The sequence below is a fragment of the Theropithecus gelada genome, chromosome 2 (genome assembly GCF_003255815.1).
Source record: "Theropithecus gelada isolate Dixy chromosome 2, Tgel_1.0, whole genome shotgun sequence".
In the NCBI taxonomy this organism is placed as follows: domain Eukaryota; kingdom Metazoa; phylum Chordata; class Mammalia; order Primates; family Cercopithecidae; genus Theropithecus; species Theropithecus gelada.
In genome coordinates this window covers 20,218,475-20,233,295 of record NC_037669.1, presented here as the reverse complement: position 1 = coordinate 20,233,295, position 14,821 = coordinate 20,218,475, and the positions used below count along the sequence as shown (strand labels likewise).

The following is a 14,821-nucleotide window of genomic DNA, read 5'->3' as shown; positions in this document are numbered from 1 at the left end:
ACATACACAGATTTAAACCCCCAACATGTCAATGAATATATTAAATGTAAATAGCCCAAACATACCAATTTAAAGACAGAGATTGACAGAATGAATTTAAAAATATGGCCGAACTATATGCTGTTATAAGAAACTGACTTCAAATATAACGATACAGGCAAATTGAAAGCCAAGGGATGAAAAAAGACATAATATGAAAATATTGGTCAATGGAAAGCAGGAGTGGCTATATTAATTTCAGGGAAAGCAGACTTCAGAGCAAAGACAATTACCAGAGAATGAGAAAGACATTATATAATGATAAAGGGTAATCTGTCAAGAAGACATAGCAATCCTAAATGTGTATGCACCAAACAGCAGGCTCTACACGCTTTGTAGAACTACAAAGCATGTGAAGCAAAAACTGGTATAAATAAAATGAGAAATAGATAAATCCACAATTGACTTGTAAACTTTAACAGTCGTCTCTTAAAAATTGAGAGAATGACTAGATAGAAAATCGGCAAAGATATAGAACTGAGTGGCACTATCAAGCAATAGGATATAATCAACATTTGTAGAACAATCCAATCAACAACGGCAGAATACATACTCTTTTCAAGTGTCACAGAAGGTATACCAAGGCAGACTATATTCTAGGTCATAAAACGTCAACAAATTTAAAAAGAATTGAAATTGATAAACAGCATGTAAAAAAGCTTTCAGCAACATTATGGCTAATAATGAAAGGCCAAAGCTTTGCTCCTGATTGGGAACGAGGCAAAGATGTCAGGTCTTACCAGTCTTATTTGACACAGTGCTAGAACTTTTAACCAGTGCAGTATCATAAGGAAAGGAAATAAAAGGCATATACATTAGAAAGGAAGATAGCAAACTGCCTCCATTTGCAGATATGATTGTGTACATAAAAAATCCCAAGAAATCTAAAGGCTACCCCTAGTTCTGTGAAAATTCTTATATTGGCTTCTATCAATGGGGGCTCCTTTCTCTCAATATTCTCCAACCCATCTTCATCTGGGATCCTTACGGGAAACTATGTTCTCCTTCTTCCTCTTGCCTCTGTACTTCTTTCTACACTGTTGGTAGCCTGTACCTTGTAAATAGGCACATAATTTTACCTTGTCTTACAATGTGTACTGGTGTTGCATAAACGTTAGGTTTTCTCTCCATCTGAACTGTAAACTCTCTGAGGGTACATATGAGTACCCAAAGTACTTGACCCAGTGTTGACTAAAAGTAAAAAGGACTCCCCATACCTACTGCTTTATTTACATTTTTATTATAAAGTAACATATATTCTCTATGTAAAGCATTTAATCCAAATTTCCTCATATCCTCATATCATAAAAATCCTTTGAGGTAAAAAGAATGACCTACAAATAAATAATTGCCAGGATCAGCCCCATAAATGTTTAAAAATCAATGAATGATCTTAAAAAATATACACTCTGGGCCGGGCGCGGTGGCTCAAGCCTGTAATCCCAGCACTTTGGGAGGCCGAGACGGGTGGATCACGAGGTCAGGAGATCGAGACCATCCTGGCTAACACGGTGAAACCCCGTCTCTACTAAGAAATACAAAAAATAGCCGGGCGAGGTGGCAGCGCCTGTAGTCCCAGCTACTCGGGAGGCTGAGGCCGGAGAATGGCGTGAACCCGGGAGGCGGAGCTTGCAGTGAGCTGAGATCCGGCCACTGCACTCCAGCCTGGGCGACAGAGCGAGACTCCGTCTCAAAAAAAAAAAAAAAAAAAAATATATATATACACTCTGTATTCCTCCATTCCTCAGAATCTGCTAGCTGAAGAACACAGTCTATATTTAAGCAATCTAGTTGAAAATAAATACAGTAGTCCCTTGGTATCTAAGGGGACTGGTTCCAGGACCTGTTTCACTTACCAAAATCCACAGATGCTCAAGTTCCTGATATAAAATGATGTAGTATTTGCATACAACCTATGTACATTCTCCTATATACTTTATATTATCTCTAGATTACTTATAATACCTAATACAATATAAATGCTATGTATAGAGTTGCTATACTGTATTGTTTAGGGAATAATGACAAGAGAAAAAAGTCTGTACATACTAAGTAAAGACACTTTTTTTTTTCAAATATTTTTGATCTGTAGTTGGTGAAATCTACATATGTGGAGCTCGTGGATATGGAGGGCTGACTGTAACATAGTTTTAAAGGTATGTGACACTTATGCAACAAAAACTATGAGAAAGATGAAAATACCTTGCTAATAAAATGCTCTAAGTTACTTCTTGTTCCAAAAAGTTACTTTATCTGATACCTTTTAACATATTAAATGAGATCATCTTATATCACTGTGAATTGGATAATGTAGTTGTTTCCTTAGTCTGTGATGTTTTTTGATTCCAAAAGAGAAAACTGCTTTTCTGAAGTAAGGAGGCTAGTTCTGTGATTTCCATTAAGAGAATACTGAAAGAAAAGTATGGGGACCCAATCTAGCCAGGTTGGCTCCAGTACTCAGGTTCCTCCAGGACTGCTGGGATTTGAGGAGGCTAAGCTGGGCCTGTGCCACTCAGTCTCAGTGGTTGATTCAGCCGGTTAAGTGGAGTCACTAAGACTGCATTGCCTCTTCTCCAACTCCTTGAAGAGTCTACTTAAAAAAAAAGACACTGCCAGATGGGACTGGTTAAGTTATTCCAAAAGAGGAGTCATCAAGTACACTGTCCTTTTTCAACCCCTGGCAACAACAGCAAATGAAAATAGAAGGCTGCACATCTTCTCTTTCCCTCAATCCCTACCTTCATCTTCTTTTTGGTAAGTATCTGAAATCCAGTTTCCCATCATTTTCCTTAGGTTTTTAGGTACTTGCTTGCATAAACCCTTGAAGACCCTGGGAGGGGCCCTGGCAATGGGATCATACAGTCAATTGTTCTTTTTTTTTTTTTTTTTTTTTTTTTTTTGAGACGGAGTCTCGCGCTGTGTCGAGTGCAGTGGCGCGATCTCGGCTCACTGCAAGCTCCGCCCCCCAGGTTCAGGCCATTCTCCTGCCTCAGCCTCCGAGCAGCTGGGACTACAGGCGCCCGCCACCACGCCCGGCTAGTTTTTTGTACCTTTAGTAGAGACGGGGTTTCACCATGTTAGCCAGGATGGTCTCGATCTCCTGACCTCGTGATCCGCCCGCCTCGGCCTCCCAAAGTGCTGGGATTACAGGCTTGAGCCACCGCGCCCGGCCAATTGTTCTTTAAAATGTGCAAGAGTATGTGAAGACCGCTGTCTTCACCACTATATGTTAAGACCATTGTCTGTTTCCACTCAGAATTCTCCTGCCACATATCTCCCAGGGAGTAGTGCTGGATGGCTGGGAGCATTTTTGGGGATCCATTCAGAGGAAGCTAGTTGCACATACATTTAGTTTGAATTTAATGGGAGTTTTATGTGGTTTGCAATCACTTTTGTCTATGATCAAATGATTGCTAGCTGTTCTAGTGCTGGCTTCCTGCACTAGATACCCTGTGCTAACTCACCAGACTTTCTGACATAAAGTGGGCAAGGCCAGAGGGTGTAGATCATGACACAGATGTGCCTAGAGCATCACTCCCTAGAACCATGTGGGAAGTGGAGGAGGAACCAGGTTTGGAATATAGGAAACCTGAAACTAGTCAGTGGAAGATTCTTCTAATCATAAAAAATATAAAACTGTAAGGAGAGAATTAGGTTCTCATTTTTGCCTATTTGAAATTGAACGTCTCTCCTGTAGGATACATATAGTAGATGGTGCACTGTATATGACTGAAAAGAAACCATATGTTTTTTCTTTATTTGATGAGGATGAGTAAAATACAAATTTTCAGAATTGCTGTGGTTGGGGCAGCATTGTTTGTTTGTTTTTTTTCTTATTTAAAATAACTTCTTTCATACCTAATTTTTAAATTTTGTTTTTTTTCTTTTTCTTTTATACTTAATTTTGTATCAGGAATTTTGCATTCTTTTTCTAAGACAGGGCCCATGACATTGCATAAGCTCAGGCCTCAGAAAAACCTATATCTGCCCTGGCGAACAACCTTGCTCCTCTGTCTTTATTAGTTCTCATAGTTAGGAAAAGAACAACAGGTTAGGGGTTGTGGCTCACGCCTATAATCCCAGTGCTCAGGGAGGCTAAGGCGAGAGAATCCCTTGAAGCCGCGAGTTCAAGACCAGCCTGGGCAACATAGTGAGACTGCATTTCTAAAAAAGAAAGAAAAAGAACAGAAAACATAATATGGATGAATTTCAACAGCATGATGCCAAGCAAAAGAAGTCAGGCCCAAGAAGTTATGTAATGCATGATTTCATTTATTTTAACATTCTAGAAAGGGCAAAACTATAGAGGCAGAAAAAGGATCAGTAGTGACCAGAGACTGGAAGTGGGGGACTTCTGGGGCGTGATTTAAAAATAAAAGCATCAAAGAGACCTCTTAGCAAAACAATAGAGGAATAGAAGGACATTTCATGAAGCTGAAAGCAGCTTCTTTTGAAGCAAGGATAGTGTGGGGGATTATGGATTGTGGGATTAAAATATCTGGGGTTCAAATCTCAGCTTCAGCAATTATTAGTTGTGTGATGTTGGGCAAGTGTTACAAATTAATGGAAGTTGGCTTCAATCATTATTTTTTAAAGTAAGGTTTATTGAGGAATATTTTACATATACTAAAAATAACTTACTGAACAGTTCTATGGATTATGCATACAGTTGTGTAACTGCACCCAGTGGGATCAGCATACTTTTAAGGTAAAGGACACAGGATAAGTAGGTGTTGGGTTTGCAGAGTAATATGAACATTACTGATAACTACTCAACTCTGCTGTTCTAGTTATACACTGCCCTAGGCAGTGTATAACAAATGGAAATGACAGTGTTCTGATGAACTTTATTTATAGAAACTTGTCCTGGCTGGATTTCTTTCTTTTTCTTTTTTTTTTTGAGATGGAGCTTCACTCTTGTCGCCCAGACTGGAGTGCAATGGCGCGATCTCAGCTAACCTCCAGCTCCTGGGTTCAAGCGATTCTCCTGCCTCAGCCTCCTGAGTAGCTGGGATTACAGGTGCCCACCACCATGCCCAGCTAATATGTGTGTGTGTGTGTGTATATATCTATATATGTGTGTATATATACACGTATATGTATACACACATATATGTATGCATAAATACATATGTATATATACACACACATGTGTGTGTGTGTGTGTGTGTGTGTATATATATATATTTTTTTTTTTAGTAGAGACGGGGTTTCACCATGTTGACCAGGCTGGTCTCAAACTCCTGACCCCAGGTAATCCACTCACTTCAGCCTCCCAAAGTGCTGGTATTATGGGTGTAAGCCACTGTGTCTGGTCTCTTGGCTGGATTTTTAATCAATTAAAAAAATGTTTCAAGGGTTTTTTTAAGAGTTTAAACTTTTCATTTTATTTTATTTTACTTCAAGTTCCAGGATCCATGTGCAGAATGTGCAGGTTTGTTACATAGGTATACGTGTGCCATGGTGGTTTGCTGCATCTATTGACCCATCCCCTAAATTCCGTCCCCTCACCCCTCACCCAACAACAGGCCTTGGTGTGTGATGTTCCCCTCCCTGTGTCCATGTGTTCTCATTGTTCAATTCCCACTTATGAGTGAGAACATGTGATGTTTGGTTTTCTGTTCCTGGGTTAGTTTGCTGAGGATGATGGCTTCCAGCTTCATCCATGTCCCTCCAAAGGACATGATCTCATTCATTTTGTGGCTGCGTAGTATTCCATGGTATATATATACCACATTCTCTTCATGCAGTCTATCATCGATGGGCTTTTGGGTTGGTTCCATGACTTTGTTATTGTAAATAGTGCTGCAATAAACATGTGTGCATGCGTCTTCAGAGTAGAATGATTTATATTTCTTTAGGTATATACCCAGTGATGGGACTGCTGGGTCAAATGGTATTTCTGGTTCTAGATCCTTGAGGAATTTCCATACTGTCTCCCACAATGGCTGAACTAATTTACATTCCCACCAACAGTGTAAAAGCATTTTTATTTCTCCACAGTCTTGCCAGCATCTGTTGTTTCTTGACTTTTTAATAATTGCCATTCTGACTGGCGTGAGATGGTATCTCATTGTGGTTTTGATTTGCATTTCTCTAATGATCAGTGAGTTGAGCTTTTTTTCATATGTCTGTTGGTCACATAAATGTCTTCTTTTGAGAAGTGTCTGTTCATATCCTTCGCCCACTTTTTGATGGGGTTGTTTTTTTCTTGTAAATTTGTTTAAGTTCCTTGTAAATTCTGGATATTAGGCCTTTGTCAGATGGGTAGATTGCAAAATTTTTCTCCCAATCTATAGGTTGTCTGTTCACTCTGATGATAGTTTCTTTTGCTATGTATAAGCTCTTCAGTTTAATTAGATCTATTTTGTCAATTTTGGCTTGTGTTGGAATTGCTTTTGGAATTTTAATCATGAAGTCTTTGCCCGTGCCTGTGTCCTGAGTGGTACTGCCTAGGTTTTCTTCTAGGGTGTTTATGGTTTTGGGTTTTACATTTAAGACATTAATCTATCTTGAGTAAATCTTTGTATAATTGTAAGGAAGGGGTCCAGTTTCAGTTTTCTGCATATGGCTAGCCAGTTTTCCCAGCACCATTTATGGAGATCATTTCCCCATTGCTTGTTTTTGTCAGGTTTGTCGAAGATCAGATGGTTGTAGGTGTGTGGTTGTATTTCTGAGGTCGCTGTTCTGTCCCATTGGTCTATATGTCTGTGTTTGTACCAGTACCATGCTGTTTTGATTACTGTAGCCTGTTTCTGAGTATATAGTTTCTAATTGTTAGGTACAGATGTCTATGTGTGATCATAAACTTATGTTTTAAAAAATGTTACATGCTGGCTGGGCACGGTGGCTCAGCCTGTAATCCCAAGACTTTGGAAGGCTGAGGCGAGCAGAACACGAGGTCAGGAAATCGAGACCATCCTGGCTAACGTGGTGAAATCCCGTCTCTACAACAACAGTGTGGTGGTGGGCACCTGTAGTCTCAGCTACTTGGGAGGCTGGGGCAGGAGAATGGCATGAACCCAGGAGGCAGAGCTTGCAGTGAGCCGAGATCATGCCACTGCACTCCAACCTGGGCAACAAAGCAAGACTCTGTCTCAAAAAAAAAAAAAAAAAAAAGTTACATGGTTATGAATTTTAATCTGTTTTATCTATCAATTATTGGGGTGTGTATTAACATCTGCCCCTCTCATTTTGAGCTTGTCAATGTTTTATAGTAATTCTACCAATTTTTATTTACATATTTCATAGCTGTCTTAGGCGCATGCAAGTTTAGAATTGTTATGACTTCCTGTAGAACTGTTCCTTTTATCATCATGTTGTGGCTCTATTTTTAAAAATCCATTTTATTTAGTTCGGTATCATTTTGTGGGGGAAGTTCTATATTTCTAGAGGTCATCAGCTGTTCTCTGGGAAAGCTACATTATACACACTGAAAAGTAATGCTGGATACACAGCTGTACTTAAACAGTCTAAAGTGTTTTGCTAAAATTACTCAATCCCTAGGAGCCAGAATGTTTTATTTGGCCAGGGCTGGGAACTACTCTTCAAGACCCATGTTCCCAGCTCATTAAGAGACTCCCACCAGCATCACTGAGAAAGAACACAATTCCCATATCCAAAGAACAGGACCCTGAGACTGAACTCTGTGAAGGCCGTGAGGCCATGCCAGCAACACAGATCACAGGGAAGGGAAGAGGAGGAAAAGGCAGTGAAGGCAGTGAGCAGCCTGGCCAAGGAGGAAGAGGCTCTCAATTCTGAATCCACCTATACTCACAGAGGTTGTGTAACCTCTGTATTACACAATGAAAGGTCAATCTTTTATTGCTTCTGCACATTTTTCAAAATAATTACTACAGATATGCTGTGACTAGAAAAGAAGGGTTTATAGTCAATTAGGCCACATGATCAAATAATCATATGGCCTGTAAGTGTATCTCTCATTTACTGTAATTATTCAGAATGCCTGTTCTCACTCTATCCTTGTCTTCTTTCCTTTTCCATCAAAACTTCACCCCTACCCTTTAAACTTCAGTTCAGGTTTTCCCTCCTCTGTAAACATCTTCTGAAGGCGGAAACAAGAAACAAGACTGCCTTAGGGGATAATGTAGCAAGCAGTTACAACTTTCACTAGGAAAGGAAAATGGGGCAGGTCCTGTATGAAATTGAGGAATTCACTGAAGGAGAGTGCAAAAGGAGCAGCAAACCCAAGACAGGCTTGTCATGCCCACTGCAGGGCATCCGGTTGCTTCGAGGGAGCTGCTTGGAGGAGCTCAGGTAGGTTCGGCCCTCAGCCTCCTGGCTTCTTCAAGTCCTGCAGTCCTGGGGTCCAGGTGCCGGGACACAGGACAACTCAAAGCTGTGGGCATGTGGTGCTTCATCAGGCTTTCTATTGGCATCAGTCCAGTTTTGTTTGTTTGTTTCCAGTTATCATCTCTTCCTTTTTGCCTTTATGCTGTCTAACATATGGCAAAAAACCAGGCATGATCTATCTTCTCCATTTCTCAAGCTCCTTAAGATCTTGTCTTCTCTCCAAAAGATTTGACAAAACAAATGCTTCTGGATATAAGCCCCTGTGATTTGGTTCTCTCTATCAGAAGTTTTCTTGTCACTCTGAACTGGAAAGAGGAGTGGGTGATCCTTTTTCTCCTTTCATTTTGCCATTTTTAGTGGCAACAGCTATAGCCTGATGTACATTAAAATAATGCTCCTATTTTCCTAACTAAGGCAACAGATCTCGAGTTTGTTTATAAAATATGTCACCTGTACCCACAGAAAACTTTAAAGCTAGAAAATTTGGACTAGGATGGTAAAACATTGAGCTGGAGTTACTTCATGGGTCCTGATACTCTGATGGAAGGCAAAGTACTAAGAACAAAAAGATCATTTGAAAAACACAACTAAAGAAAAATGCCTCAACTTTTTATGGGATGCTTAAATGCTACAAAATTTCTGTTGCTAGCTACAAGTCAGCAGAACTTAATGGTTATTTTCTAAAAATTTGACTGTTCCAGGTTAGTAATGCTGTATTCATTTATTTTTAAATATGCACACAGGAAGCGAGGTGCAGTGGTATGCATCTGAGTCCCAACAACTTGGAAGGCTGAGGCAGGAGGATGACTTGAGCTGAGGAGTTCAAAGATACAGTGAGCTGTGATGATGCCACTGCACTCCAGCCTGGGTGACAGAGCAAGACCCTGTCTCTTAAACACTAACACGCACACACACACACACACACACACACAGAGGAAAGGCTCCTCAGGAATCATCAGTCTACATCAGGGGCTAGGTGACATGACCTGAACTTCAGGCAAGTATTAAAGCTCCCAATCCTTCCTCCTTTCTAGTTTGTTTGAAATGTTTGAACATTTATATATTTGGGGGCAGTTTTCAAGCTATGAGCAATTTCAATTCAATCTTTTCTACCCAACTTTTACAGTTAAATGAATAGAGCCATGGATGCTGGTGGTGGCATTTTGGGTCTGAATACTTGTACATTTGGAAGCATTACTATATAAATTCTTCACTCTTGGAATAGAAACCAATTCTAATGATAACAGCTCTTATATAACCCTTATTCTGTACAAGGCACTGTTCTAAATGCTCTTTGTAAATAACTCATGTAATTCCCATATCAATCTTATGAGATGGGTACTGTTGTTATAATCTGTTTTACAGAGGTAGAAATGGAGGCACCTGCTCAACATTAATAAGAAAAGAGAGCCAGGATTTGGACCTACACAATATTGATTCAAAGTCTGCTCTTTACAATATTGGCCCTCAAACTTGGAAGGCAAATCAAGTAGCTTGCTGGTGGCACTGGTCTTTAAGCAGGTTATTAGAATCCACTGGGCTTTATGGGTAGAGCCCAGTTTCATATAATAATGTATGTTCTATTTAACTAACATTCATCTACATGTGGCAGGCAGCCTCCCTCCTCCAAAAAAACCCAAACCTAACTGAGTTCAGATATCTGTCAGTAACTCTCTACTACTCCCTCCACCCCCATCCTATCTTTTAGCTAGGGAGAAAATATATCCTGGTTCGCCTTGGCTAGTCCTGGTTTATACTTGTTTTCCCTATATCTCATCTATTTTGTTAATATTATCTGTCTTATTGCAGAGATTCTTTAATATATTAATATGGATTACTACAGTCCAAGTAAGGAAATGGAGATGAGGCCATCCTCGAATTTATTTGATCCCCAAACCCCTCACTGCAGAACACCTGTTAACAGCTCCCAGAACAGTGACAGAGAGGCCTAAATTTTAGCTTTAATTTTTGTGATCTTGAGCAAACCACTTTATGCCACAGTTTTCTTAATTGTGGATTGATGATGTCATACTGCTGTGATTTATGATTCTCTTCTGGTTCGGGCCAACTTCTGTTAAGAACGCTATATACCCTGGATGCGTCAAAATTTCCAGACTGAGGTGGAATGCTGAAGTACAGAGGAATAGGGTAACATTAAAAAAATATAGGTGAATGTGGCCCACATGTGAGTATGTGAGTTACATAATTTCCCCTGTACAGAAATTTCATAAGAAAAAAGCCTATGAGGCGACATCTAGACCTGCTATCCACTCACCCTTGTTATAGAGTGGAACCCCAAGGAAGAGAAGTGTTACGATGGAAAAACACAGTATTTCTGTTAACAGTACCCTCTGGCATTCACAGAGACTTCAACTACCTATTATACTATTAATACATAATGTATCCCTGAATGTAAATCATTCAAGGTAAGTATAATGCTCACCTGCCCTGCCTCAGAATGCTTAATTTTCTCACCCAGCTTCTCAAGGGAAAAAGCCTTTTCTTACAGCGTTTTTTGGTATAGCTTAGGACAAGGTCCTTCATTGCTTCATCCTTCAAATTTCTTATTGATAAACTGGGCTTAAGGAATTAGTCTATCAACTTACTACCAACTATACGAAAAATATTCACATAATGATTTGTGTTTGGATTGATCTTTGAGAACCACAACCCTAAAGTCTTACATGATGGGGTGAGATAACGCTGAGATGTAAGTCTAATGGAGTAAACAAACAAGAGAGAGTAAAATAAGACTTGGTTTATCAATACCATACTACAGATTTGATAGCATCATAATTTTTAAAAACCTTTTTTTACCCTTTTCCTTCATATAAAAATGGTACATATTCATTGTGGAGATTTTAGAAAATGCAGAAAAGTAAAAAAAAAAAAAAAAAATTGGTTCCACTATAAAAAGACAATCCTACTGTAAAAGATATCCAGCATTCCAATTTTGGTATTTACTTTTGTCTGTCTCTGTGTGTATATGAGTAAGACTATGTATATATACACATAGCTTTACATGTCTGGAATTATATATCGTATGCAAATGTTTTATCCTTTAATATTATGAGTATTTCCCCATGTCATTAGTCTTGAAAAACATTTTTAGTGGCTGTATAGTAAACCATGGTTTGTCTACAATATATTTCTTTGTTCTTCTATCATTATTTAGATTATTTCAAAAATTTGGCTTTGTAAATATAGTATAATAAACATCATTATATGTAACATTTTATATATTTCTGTTTAGATTTCCAGAAGAGAAATTGCATTGTAAAATGGTATACATGTTTTTAAAAGGTCTTAACAACTTCTAAACTCTATTCTGCAAGCGTTTGGGTCAATTTATAAGTCATCAACACTGTATAACACTGTGTATGTTTTATCACACCCCAGCAAACACTGAATAGTACCTTTCTAATATTGTAAATAGGTAAAAAATAATATAGCATTTTACTAATTTGCAATCATTTGATGAGACTAAATATTTTACTTTTTATTTTCTTATATGCATAGAATGTTCTTAACTGTTCATTTGTCAAGGAAAGTTTTAATGTTTTCCTTATCAACTTGTATGGCTCTATTGATTTTAAGGTTAATCTTAACAAATTATTTATGTATTTATTTTTAGAGACAGGCTCTCATTCTGTTGCCCAGGCTGCAGTGCCATGGTGCCATCATAGATCACTATAGCCTTGAACTGTTGGGCTCAAGTTATCCTCCTGCCTCAGCCTCTTGAGTTGCCAGAACTACAGCTACATGCCACTATGTCTGGCTAATTTTTTAAACTTTTTTAGAGATGGGGTCTTGCTTTGTTGCTCAGGCTGGTCTTGAGCTCCTGGCCTCAAGCAATCTGCCTTGGCCTCCCAAAGCACTGTGATTACAGGCGTGAGTCACCATACCCAGCCAAGATTAATTTTTAATGCTGCCTAATCTTTTAATTTTTATAATTACTTTTGATTTACAGATGTTTTAAATTATAATGAGATCAAATATATCATTTTCTCATTGCAGTTATGCTTAGAAAAATTATCTCTATTTCAAAGTACATAATCTAGTGTTTAAAATAATTTAATCTTTAAAAAAAGCATGTAACTTAAATCCATATGGAATAGATTTTGTTTTTTTTTTTTTTTTTTTTTTGAGACGGAGTCTCGCGCTGTGTCACCCAGGCTGGAGTGCAGTGGCGCGATCTCGGCTCACTGCAAGCTCCGCCTCCCAGGTTCAGGCCATTCTCCTGCCTCAGCCTCCCGAGTAGCTGGGACTACAGGCGCCCGCCACCACGCCCGGCTAGTTTTTTGTATTTTTAGTAGAGACGGGGTTTCACCATGTTAGCCAGGATGGTCTCGATCTCCTGACCTCGTGATCCGCCCGCCTCGGCCTCCCAAAGTGCTGGGATTACAGGCTTGAGCCACCGCACCCGGCCGATTTTGTTAAGTATAATGTGAGGCCCTAACTCTGTTACCTTTTAAAATATATAATCAGTTGTCCCAATGTCTTGCCAAATGAGTCTTCCCTTCCTCACTTTGTCATGACTCTTTTAATCAAAACACAAATTATACATATGCTATGGTATAATTCCATTGCTCTGCCTATGAGTTTTCTATTGCTACTACACCTTAATGTTATTAAAAAACACACTGAGCTTTCTTCTTTTTTATTTTCCTAAATGGCTATCACATTGGGGTACAGGGAGTAGAAAGGAAGTGAGAACCAGATTTAGGCCAAAATCTCCAAGAGAACTGGGAAAGGCCTGAGGCTGGATGGGGGTCAGTAGAGATGTAGGTAGGGCGGTCAGGCTAAGGCAGGTACCAAGCTGTGTCCTTCCAGAATGCCCTGGTTCACATCACACCTCTGCCACTTAATAGCTGGCTTTGGGCAAGTTAGTTCCTCTTTGTGTGCTTTGGTTTCCTAAAATATAAAGTGAAGTTGTTGAGAGGATTAAATGAGATAGGGAGAAACACTCAGAATAGTGTATTGCCCGTGGTAGACATCATTATCACTCATTTGAAGCTATCTTCCACTGCCATCATGCCACTGTAAATTACTATAGCATGGGGATTAAAATTATAAGCTCCCTAGAATCAGGATGCCTAGACTGGAACCTTACCTCTGTCATTTACGAGCTGTGTGAGCTTGGAAAAATTACTTGCTTTTTTTGTGCCTTAGTTCCTCATCTATAAAACTATATAATAGTACCTACTTCACAGGGTTGTTACATGGAGTCCTGATATAATGAATGTAAGTTACTTAACACACAGTCTGGCACACAAGTAAATTCTCACAAAATGATCATCATAACCATTACGTCACTTGATTACCCTGGGGCATTTGGTACTGATGTTAACTCTCAACTTTTTGACACTGTCCTCCTTTGTCTTCTGGAACACTGTGATTTGGTTCCCAACCCATCACTTCATGTACTTTCTTCTTTCACCTACCCCTTAAAATGCTGTCATCCTCCAGGATGTCCTCTACTATCCTATTCTTTGGTGACCAACCATACACTTTCTTGATGGTCCTTCTTCTAAGCTAGGAGATGGCAATTTTTTAAGGTCAAGAACCAGATAAATATTTTAAGCTTGTGGGCCATATGATCTCTATCACAACTACACATTGTATAATATGGAAGCCATTGAGAATATGTAAAGGAGTATGCATAGCTATATTACAACAAAACAAGCCATACAAAAACAGGCAGCCAGCCCACATGCCATAGTCTGCTGGTTCCTACTCTAGGTGGTTGTTTCAGCTCAGGTATTCGAAAACTCATCACATTGCATCTGTCCTCCCTCCTGGGCTGTGGGCTACCTTAGGGCAATGTGTCCTTTCATCCTAGGATGTTCTGGAGGCAGCATAGAATCCAGCAGATATATACAATCAACTTCTGCTAAAATACTCAATGACATGGCCACATAATATGAGTGTTTACAGCTAAAAAGTCTGTTGTGCTACAGGGAAGAAATGAGCCCTTCAGTAGCTACCAAAACAAACTTTTAGAGAAGACCTCATGGCCTGCGTAGTGCACTGAAACATCCAGTAGAATTAATTTTTCTTTCCCAAATGTGAGCGGGAAATTCAGGTCCAGGAAACTCACAATTTCAAGGACCAAGTAATATTGCAGACATCAAAATAGAGCTGTTCAGGGTTATCTATAAAACAGGACACACTTTATAGGAATGGAACAGCTGTTTCCCCATTTCTGTTTTAAAAGGGGAAATAGGCTATAGGGCTCTGGGGTATATGCTAAGCATATGGAGAAAATTTATTTGCTTAAAGAAAATGTGACATGGAGTTGGCAAAGGGCTCGGTTTGTAAGAGATAATATCCTGGTGGGTGAAATTAAGAGGATAAGAAGAATATATACCAAGTCATTTCAGCATTGTGATTAATGAAAAAGGAAACAGTAATAAACACTGAAAGGAAGAAAAGAAAAGTAAAGTTGAAGCTGAAAAGAACTGAATAT

At 39.2% G+C, this 14,821-nt stretch overlaps 1 protein-coding gene across 3 annotated transcripts in view; it reads right to left on the bottom strand.

Annotated features, from left to right (window-relative positions):
• Positions 1–14,821, bottom strand: part of CMSS1 (cms1 ribosomal small subunit homolog (yeast)) — a 373,543-nt gene that overhangs the window by 35,774 nt on the left and 322,948 nt on the right. Inside the window, exon 3 of one of the 3 annotated variants that reach the window (XM_025374770.1) lies at positions 2,778–2,881. The exons of the other annotated variants lie outside the window; for them this stretch is intronic. Within the exon in view, the coding sequence (XP_025230555.1) occupies positions 2,778–2,823 (46 nt within the window). The 5' untranslated portion in view covers positions 2,824–2,881. The remainder of the gene's footprint in view (positions 1–2,777; positions 2,882–14,821) is intronic. 3 annotated transcript variants of the gene reach the window in all.